We start from the raw sequence: 20245 nt of genomic DNA on the forward strand, positions 1-20245 counted from the left end.
TCTTATGTAACTGTAGGCTGCCACCAAGTCCCCCCTGAGCCTGCTCTTCTCCAAACTGAAAAGTCCCAAGTCCCTCAGTTTCTTCTTGCACGGCCTGCCCTCCAGGCCTTGGATCACACGAGTGGCTCTCCTCTGGACTCTCTCAAGCTTCTCCACATCCTTCCCAAAATACTGGATGCAGTACTGCAGCTGTGGTCTCACCAGGGCCAAGTAAAGCAGGAGGATGACTTCCCTGGTTTTGCTTCAGATATATCAGTGGATGCATGCCAGAGTTTGGTTTGCTTTGCCAGCCACAGCATAACATCGGTGGCGCATATTCATCTTGTGGTCAATCAAGACCCCCCCCCCCCAAGTCCCTTCCGGTCATGGTCCTAACGAGCATAGCACCATCAAGCCTGTAAGTATGCTGGGGGTTCTTCCTACTGAGATGCAGCACCATACATTTCCCTGCATTTGTAGCAAGAAACCCTTTTGTCTGTCCCGCCCCTCAAATGTGAAGCTCCTGCATATGGCAAAAGCCCCTCTTTTAGTATCTGCCCCCTTTTGGGGATGTTTTCTCTTTTCTACATTCCTCTTTCTTTTATCATATCATTATTATTTTTATATAAGGTGTATTTGTAGTGAAAATAGAACTTGTAGATGCTTTTACAAATGTCCTTGAAGTTTAAAAGTAAGTTGTACCATGTAACAACGTTAGGAAAAGCAGGAATCTCTGTATGGAGCAGGTCCCTGAATGAATCATGGTTGATTGTGTAACACAGTAGCTAGTCTGGGTAAGTATGTTAATGAGTGGCAATTAACACCTACAAAATCAGAGACCAAGGAAAAGAAAGAATCAATAAAGAGCCAAAAATTCCCAGAAACTTCATTGTTAAAAGGTATAGAAGCCCCCATTTGAACTAATCAACACTGGAAACAGACCCTTGGGGCCGAAATACCCCTGATCAACCACTTCTAGAGCTCTTTTCATCATGGCAGTGAATCAAAATTCATCAACAGACTCCTGAGACTGCACATACGTGTGGACATGAACCCTGGGGCCAACAGCGGCCATCCAGTAGCTACCAAGAGGGATGTCCCTCGAGGTCAATGACCCCTGGATTGGGTAAGCCCAAGAATTGGGGAGTCACTAGTCTGCCAGAGGGGGATAAAGAGGCAGCAAAGAATGACCCCCAATGGCACCCTCTTTGACCTGACCAGCCAGAAGGACCAGCCAGCAACTCCCTTCTGCAGCAACATCACACTGAAAGAAGCCTTGACTGGCCACTGACAGCAGACTCCAGCGCTTGGGGATAGGTATATCTTGACACCAGTACTTAGTGTTCAAAGCTAGCTACTCTGAGAGCGAGTGTGCACATTTGAGGGGATCAGCACCAAGGTTCATGGTCTGACTCTTGCATCCATCCAATAAACTAGAATTTTATGATGATCTTGTGAGTTGGTGCTTTGTAGCCAACACATTGAAGGTGATCCGGTTTTGGTCAGCCCACCTTGAGAGTGTGTCCAAGTCAGGCTATAGCCCCAGCCTGTCCTGCGCTGTGACCATCCCCCCATAATCTGGTATTGTCCGCGAACTTCACCAGTTCACATCCAACTCCTGAATCCAGATCACTGATGAAGATGTTAAAGGAGTACTGGCCCAAGTACTGAGCCCTGAGGAACTCCACTGATCACCCTGATGTCCTATATGACATCAGTGTCATCTCCCTCATCCAGAGAACATGTTACCTGGTCCTAGAAGGAGATGAGGTTGGTCAGGCATGATCTGCCAGTCACAAAGCCATGTTGGCTGGCATTCAGAAGCTTGCCTTCTGTCAGTCTGGTGTTGATGGATCCCTCGACAATTTTCTTGAGGATTTTTTCAGGGGTGGATGCAAGATTGATTTATTAGTTCCCTAGGTCATCCTTCCTCCCTTTCTTGTAGATGGGGACCACATTGGCTCTTTTCCAGTCATCCGGGACTTTGCCCAAGCACCACGATTTTTCAAATCTCTCTGCTGGGCGGGGGGGGGGTGCAATTATGTTTGCCAGCTCCTTCAAGACTATTAGGTGCATTTCATCTGGGCCCACAGACTTGTGACTGTCCAGTTTCTCAAGGTGTTCCCTCACCTGATCCACATCGATATTAGGCCCATTGCCCGCTCTCACCTTAGTCTGTGTTGTTTCCAACAGTGTGATCCTCCTCCAAGGGTGAAAAACTGATGCAAAAAAGTCATTTAAGAGATTGGCTCTTTTTTGGGCATTGGAAATCAGTTGCCTTGCTGGATCTCTCAGGTGCCCAATGCCATCCTTGTTCTTTTTCTGACTTCCCACATATCTGAAGGAGTTCCTCTACATCCAGCCTGGCCCTGGTGGCAGGGGGTGTGGCTCAGTCCAGCCATGTGCATCCAGCCACGATCCTGCTCCACACTGCACATGCGTCCCGCCATTCCAGATCGCAGAGCCACTGACAGTTGATCTGTCTGGGAGGGCTGAGCGCGCACTCAGCATCCTCAGATAGATCAACTGTCAGAGAGGCTCCACAATCAAACTAGTTGATCAAGATCAATCAGTTGGTGACCACTGCTCTACATCTTTTTAAAGATGTAGAGCCCCAGACTGTGCGCAATATTGCAACTGTACTTAACCAGCATCACAGAATGGCACTACCACCTCCTATGTCTTACACACAATAATATAAAAGCCCAAAACGCATTTTCTGTTTTGCAACCACATCAAATTAGCAATTCATGTTAAGTCCATCATCCTATCAAAACCCCTGGATCTCTCTCAAGCAATACTACTACCTCCTAGTCTGTATTTGTGCATCTTCTTTCCCCCACAACCCATGTATAGCACTTCACACATCTTTGTTGAATTTCAGTTCTAATCACCATTAGTGTGGCTCCTGAATTTATGAAGTTTTTTTTTTTTTTTTTTTTTTTTTTAATTCTACTCCTACTCCCCAGACTTTGCAACCTTTTCCACTTTTGTCATCTGCAAACTCAATGAAGCAGGTCTAGTCCAGGATCAAAAGTCACAGAACAGACCCTGATGGAGCCCCACGTGAAACCTCCTGCAATTCTGACCCATTTATACATGTCCTCTCCTTACAATTATTCAACCAGTTGCCTAACAGTAATTTTTCTAATGCTCCAGTTTGCTTAGGAAAATGTCACCTGGGTCAGCATCAGAAGACTTAAAGGGTCCAGATATTATCCACTGCATTGCCTTTATCTACCAGACAACTTATCTTACCCAAGAAAGATGTCAAGTTAGTTTGGCAAGTTTGCAGCAAGGGAAGTGTAGGCTGGATATTCAAAAGAGCTTTCTATCAACAAATGTGGTTAGGCAGTGGAACAGGCAATCTAAAGAGGTTGTGGAGTTCCTATCATTAGAAGTTAAGACAAGTTAGATAAACATGAGGCTGCAATGGTTTTGAGCAAGGGGTGGACTAGGTGACTTCCTGACTTTCCTTTCAGCCCTACTTTTCAATGATTCTATGATTACATAAATATTATACAAAAGACCTGTTTAGATTAAATTTATGAAAATTTAAATTATGTATTAAAACTATGAAATGAAAGTATTAAGCTGCAGAATCTTAGCTTGGCAAGTCAACACTGGTATTATATTTGTGTCTTTCTGAATGATTAACAAGGGGTTAAAGTAGTTATAAAGATATGAAACCTGGAATGTATCTCATCATTTCTTCAAAGGTTTGCTTTGCTCGTTTCTGTTTATCGTGGAGACAGCGAGGTTCAGTATTTTCACGAAAAACAGCATCTGAATCAGCAAAGTGAACAAAAAAGACACTTAAGAGCTTGTTTCCAAGACATTGCGTGCAAAAGCTGTTACTATTTTTGAATTCTCTCTTCAGAACTAGATTTTTCTCGTTATAAATTTTAATGGAAGTACATTCCAGTCATGCTACTTCCCAGCTTGGTGCCTTCTAAGGTCATCCTGCTCAAACCCAGGAGCACCTAGTTTGCTTGAAACAAAGCAGTGCTCTACCAACTCATTTCCTCTCATGTTTTTATCTCTTATGTAGAAGTTCCACTGTAAGTAGTTCTATCCCGCTTACCTACAATCCCCTCTCTCTATTTCTCTTAGCAGGCTCCAGATTATATCAAATCTGCTCTCCATTAATAATGGGGATTGCTGAAATAGCTGCCTTTTCCCTAAAGTGCTAAAGTCTTGAGCATTTTCAGTCACTCAAAGCTTTGTTCCCTTTGCATTCACCCATTCATGATCCCTCTTTTGGGGCTGAAATTAACAGAATTAGTCTTCTGTCAAGGCATTTGGTTCGTTATGCCAATTTTTAGTCTGTAGTACACCAGTACTTGTTAGCCATTTTTGTCTGTCTTACCTTAAGGGGAATGGAATTTAAAATGCTAGTGTTAATTCATCACAAAGAGCCAAGTTCCCAAATTACAAGTCAAAATCCCAAAAACCAAATGCATTATTAACTGCATTGGGTTGATCAATCTTTTGTTCCCGTTTCCCTTTTCAGGGCGAATTGTTCAAAATACTGCATTTGTTCTATACACATGTTGGATAGGCAGTAGGACCAAGTTAACACTGGGCAGCAGCTTTAATTTTTGGAACCCTTACCCATTTGCTGGGTTTCTAAAACTTTGTTTTTCATGTGCTGTACAGCCAGTAAAGCAACTAGGCCTGTTGCAAAAGGTTTCGAGCATAAGGTTAGTCACAAAGACAGTTCAAATTGGCATTATTGCAGATTAGGTATCCACATTATTGAAAAATATTTGGAGGTGAGAAAATATTTGCTCACCTCTTAGTAGTGTTATCAATGAGACCAACCGGTGCTCCTGAAATAGCTGGTCCAATTTGTACTGTAGGTAACAGTCTGTGTACACCTCCAATGTGTTTTTGAAGAGAATTCGCCCCCCCATCAAAAGGTGATGCAGCCAATCAGGAACCCGGAAAACAACTCGACCTACATAGTGAAAATTACACATATCTAGAAGGTTTCTATTAGTATAGCACACAAACACACTAACAAAAGCAGTTTCAGAATATAGAAGCAAACTTACTGCAGTCTTATCCACCCCCCCCATTCCTAGTCTCAACCTACAAATAATACTGCAACAAGTTCTGTTCGCCTATTTACTTGTCAAGTACTGTTACAGCATTATTTATTTATATTAAAATAGCACCCTGATGACTCAGGCAGACTAGGCACACATAGGAAAACAAAAACAAAGGGGCGGGGGTGTAGCTCTATGTGAAGGAAAGCTACATGTCCCTGCAAGCTGATGTTGGCGACCGGCATGGACAGCTAGAGACCCTCTGGGTAAAAATTCGTGGGGAATTCGGCACAGGGGACACAACGGTGGGAGTCTACTACAGACCTCCCACTCAAAGTCCCGAGCTTGACCAGGAGTTCGCCCGGGAACTGACTGAGGCCGCTTGCTCCAGGACCTTGGTTGTCATGGGTGACTTCAATTACCCGGACATCTCGTGGGCAGATCACTCAGCTAAATCCGAGTGGTCGCAAAGCTTTCTCTCGTGCGTGGATGACCTCTACCTGACTCAAGAAGTCTATGGGCCAACGAGAGGCAAAGCGCTGCTTGACCTGGTACTGGCTATGGGGGACGACCTAATCGGCGACCTAGTGATCAATGGAAAGTTGGGTGACAGCGACCACGAGGTGATCACCTTCACCATCCGCCGTAAAGCTGGCAAGTCAGTCAGCAACACAGAAGTCCTTGACTTCAGAAAAGCTGACTTTAACAAGCTCAAGAGGCTAGTCGGTCAGGCCCTCAGGGACCATGACCCCAGGGAGATGGGAGTTCAAGAAGAGTGGTTGCTTCTCAAGGAAGCGATCCTCAGTGCACAAGCTAAATCTATTCCAACACGGAGGAAAGGCAGCAAGAAGGCACAGCAGCCCCCCTGGCTCTCCAGAGACCTAGCGGACCTACTGCAGCTAAAAAGGAAAGCCTACAAAGGATGGAGGACGGGATTCACCTCCAAGGAGGATTACTCCGCGCTGGTCCGGTCCTGCAGGGACCAAACCAAGAAAGCCAAGGCTGCAACTGAACTCCAACTAGCTTCAGGCATCAAAGACAACAAAAAGTCCTTTTTCAGATATGTGGGGAGCCGGAGGAAAAGCAAGGGCAATGTTGGACCCCTGCTAAACCAGATGGGGCAACTGACAACTGACGCCCAGGAAAAAGCCAACCTATTAAATAGGTACTTTGCATCAGTCTTTCATCACTCCCATGGGACGCCCATGCCTGCTATGGGACAGGGAAATCTGGGTGAGGGGGATCCCCTACCCTCCATCAATGCTGACCTCGTGAAGGAACACCTTGAGAAGCTGGATACCTTCAAGTCAGCTGGCCCTGACAACCTGCACCCCAGGGTACTCAAGGAGCTGGCGAGCGTCATAGCCCAGCCCCTGGCACGGATCTTTGAAAACTCCTGGCGCTCTGGTGTAGTGCCCGAAGACTGGAAGAAGGCCAATGTGGTGCCGATCTTCAAGAAAGGGAGGAGAGTGGATCCGGCTAAAGACAGGCCCATTAGCCTGACTTCTATCCTGGGGAAGATCTTAGAAAAGTTTATTAAGGAGGCCATCCTTGAGGGACTGGCCCAGGCTAACATCTTAAGGGATAGCTAGCACAGGTTTGTTGCGGGTAGGTCTTGTTTGACCAATCTCATTTCCTTCTATGACCAGGTGACCTATCACCTGGACAAGGGAGAAGAGATTGATGTCATATATCTTGACTTCAAAAAAGCTTTTGATCTGGTATCCCATGATCACCTCTTGGCCAAACTGCCCAGTTGTGGCCTTGGCTCCACCATGATCTGCTGGCTGGGAAATTGGCTTCATGGTCGGACCCAGAGGATTGTGATTGATGGCAGTCACTCATCATGGTGCCCTGTGACCAGTGGGGTCCCTCAAGGCTCTGTCCTAGGACCCATACTGTTCAACATCTTCATTAACGATGCGGACACTGGAGTTAGGAGTGGACTGGCCAAGTTCGCCGATGACACCAAACTTTGGGGCAAAGCATCCACGCCAGAAGAGAGGCGGGTGATCCAGGCTGACCTGGACAAGCTCAGCAAATGGGCAGATGAGAACCTCATGGTGTTTAACACCGAAAAACGCAAGGTTCTCCACCTTGGGAGGAAAAACCTGCAGCACCCTTATAGGCTCGGCAGTGCTACGTTGGTTAGCACTACAGAAGAAAAAGACTTGGGGGTCATCATTGACCACAAGATGAACATGAGCCTGCAATGCGATGCCGCGGCTAGTAAAGCAACCAAAATGCTGGCTTGCATCCATAGATGCTTCTCGAGCAAATCCCGGGACGTCATTCTCCCCTTGTACTCGGCCTTGGTGAGGCTGCAGCTGGAGTACTGCGTCCAGTTTTGGGCTCCACAATTCAAAAAGGATGTGGAGAAGCTTGAGAGAGTCCAGAGGAGAGCCACGCACATGATCAGAGGTCAGGAAAACAGTCCTTACGATAACAGGCTGAGAGCCATGGGACTCTTTAGCCTGGAAAAGCGCAGGCTCAGGGGTGATCTGATGGCCACCTATAAGTTTATCGGGGTGAACACCAGGATCTGGGGGAACGTGTGTTCACCAGAGCACCCCAAGGGATGACTAGGTCGAACGGTCACAAACTCCTGCAAGACCATTTCAGGCTGGACATAAGGAAGAATTTCTTTACTGTCCGAGCCCCCAAGGTCTGGAACAGTCTGCCAGCGGAGGTGGTTCAAGCACCTACATTGAACACCTTCAAGAGTAAATTGGATGCTTATCTTGCTGGGATCCTATGACCCCAGCTGACTTCCTGCCCTTTGGGCAGGGGGCTGGACTCGATGATCTCCCGAGGTCCCTTCTAGCCCTAATGTCTATGAAATCTATGACATTCTCCAAAGAAGCTTATTCTCTAAGGACAGAAATCTATGTGGGAGTGAAAAGGATACAAACATACACAGAAATAAGATGAAGACATTAATGGTACTATGACACCCCATAAAAGAAACTCTAAACATGGGATTATGTCCCTAACTGACCCATTGTTCTAAACTTAATTGAAATGTGATTGTTAAAACAAGGATTTTTTGGTAGTACATATCAAAGACCCTGATGTTTTGGGTCCCCTGTTAAACTGCACGCTAAATACAAAAAGAAATTGCTTCTTACCAACATACATTAAGTAGTCATAGACTCCCTCTACTGTCACCATCTCCATAAAGTAGTTCTGGTTTTGTTTTCTCTCTGTATTCTCAGAGCGGTTTGCATTGTTCTTGAACAGATCATTGAAAAGCTACAAAACAGATGTAAACTGTGAAAACAGGCATTCAGGACAATAAGAGTAAAAAGAAAGGGAGTTCTACATTTAGAACTGGTCAAAGATTTCAGCTTCTCTCTACATAGCTTATTTTCTAATTCCTTTACCTTCATCACTTGCTTCTGTGCTCTCTCCAGTTCATCTACGTTCTTTTTAAACTGTGGTGCCCAAACTGGACACAGTACTCCAGGAATGATGCACAGAAATTTCAGTTCACTCCTTATATGCCTCTGTTGGCTGTACTCTCTGGGCAAACTATATCTCCCATGATAGATCATGGCTAGAAACTTGTCTGATGCGTCTTTCTCTCTCACCAAAGGGAGAAAGTGATTTGTCATGAGACTGCAAGCATACTGAGCATTTAGAACATGCCAGGTTTACCTAAGCCTGATCTATAAAACTTTCAGATACCCATGTGGTTTTCAGAGACCACATAAGCTTGTTGTATGGACTGGAACAAACTTTCCCAATCCAGGATACTGTAGACCAGTGAAGACCCACACATAAAAATAAGCTAAACGTTCTGGATTTAGTAAAAAAAGGTTGTCATCTCAATTAAATTACTTTGCATATCACCTATAAATTATGTTTGTAAACCTAGTTAGATTTCTGCTTTATATCTGGTCCCTCAGAATTAATAAACCTTTAATGCTTACACATAAATTTCTTAAAGACTTCAAACTGTAAGAGTCAGCCAGTCTCTATTCTCCAAGTGTTCAAAAATGTGGAAAAGTTTACAGCAGTAGACAGTTCTCTTGTTAGATTTGCAATGTTTCATACAGCAAACAAACTGTATTCTAGCTTCTCAGGTTCTCAGTAATCAAGAGCTGATGTCACTATAACGTTTCAGATAAGACGATAAAGCTTTAACTTAGAGATAGCATTTGGATGAATCAAATACAAATTCAATTTAAAACTGAGTGTTACTTGCTCACGGTGCTCTCAAGTCATCAGTGGCAGAAAGTAGAAGTACTAAATAAAAGAATTTGAAACAAACAAACAAACAAAAATCACTGCTATCCTTGGAGATCAACCTACACAGAACCTACACACAGAACTGTGCTTCTCTTCAACAAGTCTGTGTTCCCCACAGAGCACACAGGTACCAGAGACGAGGGCCCCACTGCACTCACATGTATTAACTTTTGTTCCAAACGATTCGCAATGGAGGCTATAGAAAGGTAGAGGAAAACCTGGCCTGAATGTCAGTTTCTCTGTGCCATAGACTGTCACTAAGTCTACTAAACCTGTCCAGAAAGAGCAATCCTCCTTTCTAAAGTCACATACAAATATAGTTTATTCCAAGTCATCCCACTTATACCATGAGCTGGTAACCTACATTAAGAATAGTTTAGACTTCAGGGTATCCAAAGAGTAAACAGCTTGATCCAACTCTGCTGAAATCAGTTAGAGTCTTGCCATGAAGTTCAATGGAATTTGGATCCTACCCCAAACATAGAAGTAAGTTTATAAAGGAATCCCTCTTCCCACTGAGATAAGGATACAGTGGCTGAATGAAAAGATTGGCCCTTAGCTCTGGCAGCAATACAGAAACAGAAGTTCAGACCAATTAATTCTATAACTGGATGCCAGTAAAAAAGGTACAGAAAGTCTGCCAATCCAGTTGTCAGTGTGAAGTTCACATTAGTTACCTTAGAAATGAAGAACTAATGTACCATATTTTCTTGCATATAAATATACCCCCTATATTTTTGGAAAGCCTCAAGGAGGTGGAATCTTACCATGGAGTTCAAGTAAGTACCGGAGGTCTGGAACCTCCAGGGCTGAGGTCACAGCACAGCAGGGCCTAATCCAGCATGTTTTAAAGAACTCTTTAAAAGCAGAGGTTTTCAACCTTTTTTAATAAGCATATCCCCAGCAGCTGGGCACAGAGCAAGCGGGGGCAGGCAGCCAGACTGGTGGGGGGAAGGAGGCAGCATGTGGCTGAAGCCTGTGCAGCCTGCAGAGGGGCACCACTGCCTTTGCCCCACCCTGGCCCTGCTCCTAGGAGGCAGCAGCGCAGGGTTATGGGTGGCAGCATTTAATGTCTTAAGCAGGACTCTTCTGAACCAAAATGCAGCAGCGTAGGGTTGTGGGTGGCGGCCCTGGGGGGTACACCACCTGCCCACATGTACCCCCCAACACCTTCTCAGTACCCCTGAGGGTACATGTACCACTGGCTGACAACCCCTGCTTTAAAGTGAAAACATGGTGCTGGGGCCATGCAGCAAGGCCCAATCTAGTGCACAGGTTACTAGGTTGTGTGCTGAGTCTGACCCTGTGCACTGGCTTTGGGAACACACTCTGGCTCTGGAGCCAAGTGCTAGGTTGGACTTGATGTACTGAGTCTGTCCACGAACCAAACCAAGGCACAATCCTGATCCAGTAGGCGGCTGGGAAGAGGGTCCCCACAGGTCCAGAAATTGATAGGGAGGGAAGGAGAAGAGAGAGAATGGTGGCAGTGTTAAATTGCCATGACTCCTAGAGCCACAACAACTAATACTGCCATCACTCTGACCCTCTTCCCCCACAGATGTCTCGACCTGTAGGGAGTCTTTTTCCTCATATATAGTGTACACCCCAATTTTCCCCAGCTGTTTTTTGGGGAAAATATGCTAGAAAATATATTTATTTATCAAAGGACAGAATGTGTACTTAATTGTATATTTTTTTCTATCAATTCTTGATGTATAAAGCTGTAGCCTAGGGGCCAGATTCCAGCCCATCAGCTACGCACATAAGTGGACCTGAGTCTTCAACGGCTGTTCAGTCCTTAAAAAGAGTTAATACAAAAAGGTAGGTGACTTCTCTTTGCTGCTTTTATGCGACTTACGAGTCAAACATTAGATTACAGTGTGTTTCTAAAGCAGATGTATTAACACACTGTCAGGACTTGGATGGAGTGGAAGGGAATTGCACTTAAGCACCCAAATCTAATTAGGTGCCTAAGAGCTGGACTAGACTCTAGCCCCAGGTATTATCCTGAATGCAAATCCCAATAATTTACCTTCCTTAACGACAACCCTGTAGAGAAAAAAAACAAATATTTATTTTAAAATACTCTTTCCCAATGAAATTCCTCACTAAAATTGTCACGTTTAATTTTGTAAGAGAAAGTCACCTAAAAATTAGAAATCATATTTTCTAAGGCAGGAACACCCAACCACAGCTCTTGAGTGGCTCTTTAAACAAAAGATTAACATTTTTTATACTGTATGTATTGGATAGGTCTTTTCCTGGAATCCTGGAAACACAACACACCCAATGCTCTTTTTAACAGGAGCGAGTCTGCCACAATTCACCTCATCAGAATTCTTTGCTGGTTACCAATCACTCATGTAGCTCCTGAGCCAGCTGAAGATCGAATGTCACAGCTTTGGAGTAGGGATGTCAGACCTACAACCCATGGGCTGGATCCGGCCTGCAGAGATGGGCCAATATGGATTCAGTCAGCGAGGCTTCTCACCATGGCTCCCAGAGCCACTGTGCCAGCACAGCCAGAACTCGGTGGGGTTAAAAGCTGCCTCTGTGTTTATACGCCAAATTTGTCTTTCAATCCCTGTTTGGCATGGAAATCAGTGCTAACATGGCAGGGGTGCTAACCTCAGCCAAAAGCCCTGTGAGTCCAGATGCAACCTGTCAACTCAAATGTGTTTGACATCCCTGATCTAAAAGAATGTATGGGAAAAAAAGTGGTCAAATGCCTAAGTAACGTTTCACTTCCTCATTTCTATGCCCTACCTCACATCTATTCAATTAAAACAGACAAACAAGTAGCAGCACTTGTAGGTTTGCAACAGTTAATTTTTGACAAGGCAAGCCCCAAGCTCTTCACCACCAACTTGTCTTGGCTATTTGTCTGTAAAACCCACTGTTACATTTACCCTCAAAACAGCTGACTTCAGGTCTCTGCCATGCTCTCCAACTACTCTGTTGCCTTCACCTTCCCTCTTCATTGGAAAATGTGCGCATCAGGGCTCTATAGTATGTAAACTTCCTTCTATTTTATACCTGATTGATATAATATTAAGTCTCCAGTCCGAACAGGGACAAGTAAAATGGTCAACAAGTTGAAAAGAACATGAACACAAGAAAAATCCTCTGTAGCACCCTTTCCACACAAAAGAGCAGACATTAACATATGCAGCCAAACTGTCACTTCATGGCTTTTCCCTTTTACTTTAGCCCTACTTTTACTTTAGCCCTACATTGGAGGATATGGAAAATGATGTACCTCCTCTGTACTCTTACTGTACCTTTTTGTTGTTTTCAGAAGTGGGACTGAGAATTGTAAGTTCTGGTCTACTTGGTTTGGGCTTGGGAGATTCACAGGAGTTAATGAAGTTCATGATGAACGGCTCCAAATGCTGACCTTTCTGAAATTAAAACACACAAAGCAACAATGACAATCAGTTTAAATTTGATAAATGTTGCTCCAAAACAAATTCAGTACACAATTAAAGACAGAATTTGAAGTTAAAATGTAGGCTACCTAGAATGCTATCAACTCACCTCTTTCATCAGCTTCCCTGGAACGGATTTTATCATTTTTCCTAAAATGAAAAACAAACCTTTATTACATGCTGTCATGAATACCAGAGCCGATACCAATTAGCCTTCTCCTCCCTTTTTGTCATACCTAGTTATGCTACAAGTTCTTTGAAACCATGACCTTTTATTATCTGTATGTATGATTTCTTACAATCATTTGTTGAGACATAAGTTTTAAACAGCAGAAGCACCAATGCAAGAAAGCCTGTATTCTTCTACAATTCATCTCCTGCCACATTTTGACAGTCTAAAAAAAATAGCTTGTGCCACTGAAGTTTATTGCTTCATTTAAAGTAAAACTCTTCTAAAAAGTAGACATCAGATAATAACCAATTCCTAAAGACAAGCAAGTTGCAGAAATAACTTGCAACTCACTTCAAAAAAGGAACTGGATATATTAGTACTCATAAATTACAAAAACACAACTCATTAAGATATTGAATATGAAAACCAAGTTCTATAGGCTTTCCTCTGCAGTTTTCTAAAGAAGCATGAGGATGTGAACAGCCACACCTCTGGATGTTTGGCACTAATGTGCAAGAAAAGATGACAGAGGAATCATGGGGATGAGGACATGTAATATATCAAAAAGAACCAAATGGTTCACTGAATTAAGTCAATAATTGTTATACTTGCATGACTGGGACAAAAAGTTCTTTCAGTTACAGTCACTAACTTGTTGCAACATCTTCCAATACAGGTTTCTCTCAATTTATGCGGGTTCTTTATATGTGAATTTGCTCTTATGTGATAAGCATATTTAGATCCATAATTTGTTATATGCGAGGTAAATTCGCTCTTATGCAATCAGCCTAGATGCCCTGCACCCAAGCAGATAAGTGCTGTGGGGGGAGGGGAAAGGGCCATGGCCCCCCACTCGCCCCAGTCCTGGCTGCAGAGGCCTGGGAGCAGCTGGTGCCAGATGCCTGCAGTTGCTAGGCTGCACCATGCCCCATCTGTGCCCCTGTGCCTGGGATCACCCCAGCTCCTAGACTCAGCCATGCCATGGTGCAGGCAGATGGTGTTGGCTGCTCCTGGGGCCACTCCAGCACAGGTTCGGATGAGTGCGGACAAGTGGAGCCCCAGGCAGTGTGGGGTGCAGCACTCACCCCAGTCCTGGCTGTAGCAGCCCTAGGAGCAGCTGACACCGAATGCCTGCACCAGGACACGGCAGAGCCCAGGATCAGAGGTGAGTGGGGACAGGCGGAGCATGGTGCAGCCCAGCGGCTGCAGGCAGCTGGCACTGGCCGCTTCTGGGGCTGTTGCAGCCAGGGCTGGGCAAGTGCTGCTCTGTTCCCTCTGCTTTGGTGCTCTGTGCAGCCCTGGGAGCAGCACCCCTCCCCTGTATCTGTCACAAAGGAAAGCTCTAGAATTACTCCCCCACCTCTAATAAAAGGTCAACCAGCAGAAATACATAGTGCTGAAAAATTCAACAGAGTATCCCTGGGAATAAGGGATTCCTGGTATTGGCTGGGCCATAGCCCTAGTGGTAACAGAACCTCATTAACCTGAACAACTGGAAGTGCAACAGAACAGTTTAAGGATGCTTTAAAAAGTGAGTATGTGGAGCTTTTTAACACTACAAAATAAAATAGACAAGAAAATTATTGTTGTATAATGACTTTACATTGCAAGGTTATGTAAGTTTTGTGTACAGGTACTTCTCACATCTCTTGAAATTAATTCTTGTCTACTAGAAGACTCTCTGCTAACTGAAGTTATGTTAGAGAAAGTGACACCCCACCCTGGGACTGGATCAAACGTGTCTATCCAAAAAACCATGACGACAGGACATGTAAACTTGTTTGAATGGTATTAAGTTGTACCAACAGAGGAAAATCTACAAAGATTGAATGATGCGGTCACAACTGCATCATTCAACTGTAGAAAAGTAGCCAAAAGCTACAGAATGATACCACTGACACACCATCCTGAATTCAATACAATATTCTTGTTATGCAAGAAACAGCACAACATTAGAAAGAGATCAGACTCTGGCAACTTCTAAATTAAACTGATTTTATCAACTAACATCTAAAAGTAAATTAAAGACATTCCTCTTATCAACTCTATCCCTCTCCCACCCACCAAACCATGATCTTCAACATCAAATCCGCTCCACTTCAATATTCAGCCTGTCCACACAATACTCCTTCCTCTCCAGCAGTTACTTAGAGATGTAAGTGTCAAATACGTTGTCTTCCAGAATCTAGCTGTGCAGCAGAAAGATCACATTCCCTCCACACCCCAAAATTACAAAAATTCAGACAATCAGCACTGACCTCAGTTTAACTGTCTGCATTACGGTGTACCTAACAGTACTACTTATCAAGATATACGGCAACCATGTTACATACCTAGATTTACATCCGGCAACATTTTATCGAGAAATTGAGTCTCTCCACCATTGGGAGACAGAAAATCTGCCAAAAGCTGGCTGTTACTCAGCTCTGGATGCTGAAGCAGTTTCTTTGAGGGACAAAACAAAAAAAGTGAGAGAAGTGGATATATAAGAACATGCTTAAAATTGATTTCCCAATTATTTCCTATCAACAAGAGATGCCTAAAACTGTATCCTAAAAACTACTTGTCTACCCAATATTTTTAATTCGATGTTTGAAAATTAAACATTTAAAAATTGTACATTAAAAAGTTTTCATGTCATAGAAAATTCACAAATATTTTGTATGTGGTATTTGAATATAAACCACTTTTTAGTATACTGAAAGTTACTTGGAACAACTTGGAACAAATTGTATAAGTAAAGCTGTATTAGCCTCATGATTAGGCAATCCAGAAAAATGCAAGAGCAGTTTGTCTTATACCTGTAGATATTCCTGAAACTCCTCCCTCTTTGACTTTAGGAATTCATAGTTCTTTGGGCCAATGATTCTCTTTGAAGGAAGCTGAGCATCAGGAAATGTGCCTGATACGTAAAAAGAAAAAAGATTCAATTCTTCTTTAAAAAAGAAAAAACTGTTTTACTATCTTTAATTGCAGATCAATTTTAAAAACCAAATCACTAGAGCAGAATGGCAACTTCCCTGGGTATGTTGAACTTACCGTGAAATTCTGTTAGCTTAGACTCAAGCACATAAAATTCAAGGTATCTTCTATAGACAGACCAGTGTTCAGGCTCATGCCCAACTGAAGAGATTAAAACAAAAAAACATTGGAAGTAAAATCTGTTTCTGTACTTGGGAAAGGGATGAAAAAAGCAAAAGAGCTCAACACAGCGAGCAAGGGTACACCGATAGAGGTTTTTTGAGTCAATACAGACAACCAATTATTAATGAGGTATATTGGCCAATACCGATCAGATTACTGATATGCAGCCTGGCAGCTTGGAGAGCAGTGTCAGCTGGTAAGTCTGCTGTGGAGGAAGGGGCAGATCAAGGCCCAAGTGGTAAAGGAGGGAGTGGGGCTGGGACTAGGGCTGGGGCAGGGGCCGTACAGCCAAGGCGGAGCTGCAAGTGGCTCATTCAGGGGTGCATGAAGGGGACAGTTCCCACTGCTACATGCACTGTGGGAGGGCACTGGGGGGGAGAGGAAGAGGCGGGGAGCATGTGCCCCCAGATCTATATGCAGAGCAAAGGCAGGCTGGGCTCTCTCTGGCAGGGGGCCTGGGCCAGAGTTGCACTTGGGGGAGGCAGCACCAGCATGGGGAGGGGGGCTATGAGGGAGGCTACAGCCACCCCATATTTCACCATAGGCCCCCTTCCCAGCACCACTGCTGCCCACCTCAAGCACAACCCTGGCCCAACCCCACCATCACAAAGAACCTGGTGCTGCCTCCGGCCTCAGCCCACAGTGGTAGCTTGCCCTTGACCCGCGTGCAGACCCAGGGGCACATGCACCCCACACCCTCCCAGGGGCATGCTCCACCCCCGCACACCCCAGACAAGCTGCTCACAGCTCCATCCCATGTCCTGCCCTGGCTGTGCAGTGCCTACCCCCTGCCCTAGCCCCACTCCCTCCCTCACCATGGGGGCCTTGATCTGCCCCCCAATACCCCTTCCCTCACAGACTTACCAGCTGGACTCCACTGCTCTCCACACTGACAGGCTGCGCTGCTGGCCACCTGCATGCTGCACTGCAGCTGCACACATGCAAGGGGCATTTATCAAAAACATTAAAAATTGGCCACATTAGCCAAAAAAGCCAACTGGCGATACCATCAGTTTTCCTTATACTGGTGCCAATCTGATATGGGACTGATGTATCAGCATCTAACAGCAAACATATATTAAAGAGGACAGAAAGAAAACTCCCGGTGTTGTTAAGTCCCCAGTATTGCCAGTAATATTGTAATACATCCGCATCCAGCTACACACCATATTTATTCAAATCCAAGTCCCCCCCCCCTATAAAACATGGGGAAGTGCCCCTCTCCTTGTATTCCAGCAGCAGGAGGCAGGCTGCTATAACCCAGGCTGCTGTGGCTCCAGCTCCAGCCTCAACCAAGGGTCAAGTTTGGGGCTACAGCTGTTGCCAGTCCTCCCCAGTGTCTCAGCTATACCCCCCACCCGCATCTCTTTCTCGTCTCACAGCCTCAGCCTCTGCCCCTTCCACTCATCCCCGCCACCCTGCAGCATGCATTTTCTCTAGCTCCAGCCAGGCCAACCAGTAACAGCAGCAGTGCCAGGGCCAGAGTTGACATGCCACCACCACTGTTAAGGGGCTGGAGGAAATGCATGCTCCTTGCCCCAGACTGCAGCAGGGAATGAGCCTGCTGGAGCCAGAGTAAGAGTAAATGGCGAGGGAGGTGGAGGACAGGCAGGCAGGCAAGGGGCACAAACAGTAGTAGCAGACAGGCAGCAGGGGACAATAATCAACCCGTTTGCCCCCATCCTTCCCTCCCCATCAGCCCTCCAATTTGAATCCTATTTTAAATTCAGAGTTATCTTGAATATAAGTAAATATGGTTCATGACTTAGTGTTAAGTCACAGAAGCACAGCATATGGGATAGGATATCAGAAGCACATGGTATTTGAACATACCATTATAGATAGAAATTTCTGTGATGAAAGCTGCAGCCTTGCTAATCCTCTCCTTCTGAAGATGCCTAAAAGGGTGCTGTACCAACAGGTGTTTGTAAAAGTACCATATTGTGGCACAAAGCTAATGTTTTCAACTGACATTAAGGAACACCCACATTCACAAGGACTTAATTTGCTAGACATTAGTTTGAAGACAATACATGCATCTACAGCACATCAAGGCAGCAAGCTGAATCTACCACACTAGTTTTGATACAGTCTTTAAAGTAATACTTTATTTACAAGGATTCTTACCTGCCCTTCTATCATTTCTTTCTACATCGATACAAAATACAGGAATCCTCTCTTTTCTCTCTCTCCTTTCAACAGAGGGATCATCAAAGAAGTCCACATACGGAATGCTAATCTTCCAAGCAGCAAGGTTACGAGGTGTATTAGGGGTACTAATGGCCTCCACAGGAGAATCATCTTCCATAACCACAATTCCTTCTTCAATCTGCAGCAAAGGATTGAAACATCAAGACCTCTTGGTCATTATTTATTAGTTCAGTTAAACTTGGCAAAGCATTCAGAGGTCACTGTAAATACAACTTCAGTCTTCACATATGAAATACATCAGAATAAAAAAACAACTATAAAAAAAAATCATTGTTTTTTCAGGAAGGGAGAGTATTTGCCTGTTCTTAGACTTTCTGGAAAAAAAAAATCTCTAGACTTGAAGGTTCATTTAACTTTCAAAAACATTAACAGAATTTGTCTGGTGTCATTTAACCAGATTACTGAGCTATGACTATGCTCCTGGCAAAGGGTGAAAGGTATGCTATATTCTAGGGCATCAAGTTTTGTAGACCTGTAACTCCTGGAAAAATTAAAAGGCCATAACAATGGCTATACATCGTACCACTCTGGTGATTAGTCTCTTCAAACATTGTCAAACAGAATCATAGTCCTCTGCATGGCATAAACATTAGAGCATGAGCAAAAGAAATCAGATACAGCATTTCCACCTGTGAATGAGATGGACAACTTAAAACAAAAATCAACTTGTTTCTTATCCAGGTTTAGGATTCTAAAAAGTAATGAAGCAAAATTTGTGGGGAGATTAGAGCCAGCTGGGACCATCATTACCAACCATAACCAAAGGGTTCTGATAAGGGTCAGCTACAGCTACCTGAAACTTTTTGCTGCTGTTAGGCAGCAGTATCAACTGGATTGCTTTCCTGAATAAGGAGCCAAATCCAATCCCTGTTGATAGGCAGGTTTGGTCATGGGGTTTGTCCCTTGTTCTGTACTTGAAAAACCAAGAGGAATGGTGTGTGAGAAAGCCAGGAGGCAGCAAGATACATGAGCTTGCTTACAGTTCAGCTGAAACTAGTGCATGTACTTCTCATCATACTTTACAAATAGAATTAATCTTGATTTTAAATATAGTTGGAGCTTAAGAGTTAGCCATCTTAGAAGTCACATACAGATCACTGTGTCAATCTCCACTTTGTAAAATTAAAAAAAGGAACTTCAGTTTAAGAGCCCACTGACAGGTGAAGAATACACAATACAAGTGAACATAAAAAAAAAAAATCAAGCATCTTCCCATTCAAATTATTTTCCTGTGACTTCAGAATTTCATGTTAATCAACTCATCCTGATCAATTTTTATCCCATGCTGCTTGGAAAGTTCTGCAGAGACTAGGAGAATTTAACCAACCAACAACCTGCAAAGGTATCCCAGCACTCTTGAAAGCATCTCAGGGTTGGGTTGCTATTCCAGTTCCTGCTTTTTTTTTTTCTCTTTTAATTAAGAGCAGAGAAAAAAGGGGGATTAGGTGACCCATTTTGGCTTTCTGGACTAATACAATCAAAGGGTCATGGATATACTGCACCAAAAAAAAGCAATAAATGACTGTTGGGTATTTATGCAGATGCATTCAGCCTCTCACCCTTGCATTTCTCTTAAGGCTGCCCTAAACAGATCAAGGTGTGAGCCATCATCTTTCATCGCTAACAGCTATTACTTGAGGTACGTCGATATACTGGTCCATATCAGACCAGCACAAATAAGTGGAAAATTGACATTATTGGCAATCAGCTTTTTTTCAGCCAACATAGCCAATAATGTCATCGATAAATGTTGTGTGCATGTGCACAGCTGCAGCATGCACATTGCCAGGAGTGCAGCCCAGAAGCTTGGAGAGCAGCATCTGGCCAGTAAGTCTGTTGGGGGAAAGGGGCAGTGCAGGACAGAACCATGGGCAGCTGCCTGCCACTGTGCACACCCTCGGGGGAGGCTTGGGGGGCATGTGCCCCCTTGATTTGTGCATGAGGCTAGGGCAAGCTGCCCACTGTGGGCTCTGTGGGCCTCTTCCTGGAGACAAGGGATGAGCTCGGGC

The 20245-nt window shown here is 44.3% G+C and overlaps 1 protein-coding gene across 4 annotated transcripts in view; it reads right to left on the reverse strand.

Moving 5' to 3' along the window:
• SNX14 (sorting nexin 14) overlaps positions 1 to 20245 on the reverse strand; it is a 76564-nt gene that overhangs the window by 5930 nt on the left and 50389 nt on the right. For all 4 annotated transcript variants that reach the window (XM_090035995.1, XM_090035986.1, XM_090035966.1 and 1 more), the window contains 9 exons: positions 18153 to 18354; positions 15921 to 16004; positions 15683 to 15783; positions 15215 to 15326; positions 12819 to 12859; positions 12563 to 12682; positions 8159 to 8282; positions 4775 to 4939; positions 3670 to 3765 (listed from right to left, as the gene is read on the reverse strand). In XM_090035995.1, coding sequence (XP_089892121.1) covers positions 3670 to 3765; positions 4775 to 4939; positions 8159 to 8282; positions 12563 to 12682; positions 12819 to 12859; positions 15215 to 15326; positions 15683 to 15783; positions 15921 to 16004; positions 18153 to 18354 — 1045 coding nt within the window. The remainder of the gene's footprint in view (positions 1 to 3669; positions 3766 to 4774; positions 4940 to 8158; positions 8283 to 12562; positions 12683 to 12818; positions 12860 to 15214; positions 15327 to 15682; positions 15784 to 15920; positions 16005 to 18152; positions 18355 to 20245) is intronic.

This window comes from Crocodylus siamensis, chromosome 1 (assembly GCF_052110815.1).
Source record: "Crocodylus siamensis isolate JL-2025a chromosome 1, ASM5211081v1, whole genome shotgun sequence".
Lineage (NCBI taxonomy): Eukaryota > Metazoa > Chordata > Crocodylia > Crocodylidae > Crocodylus > Crocodylus siamensis.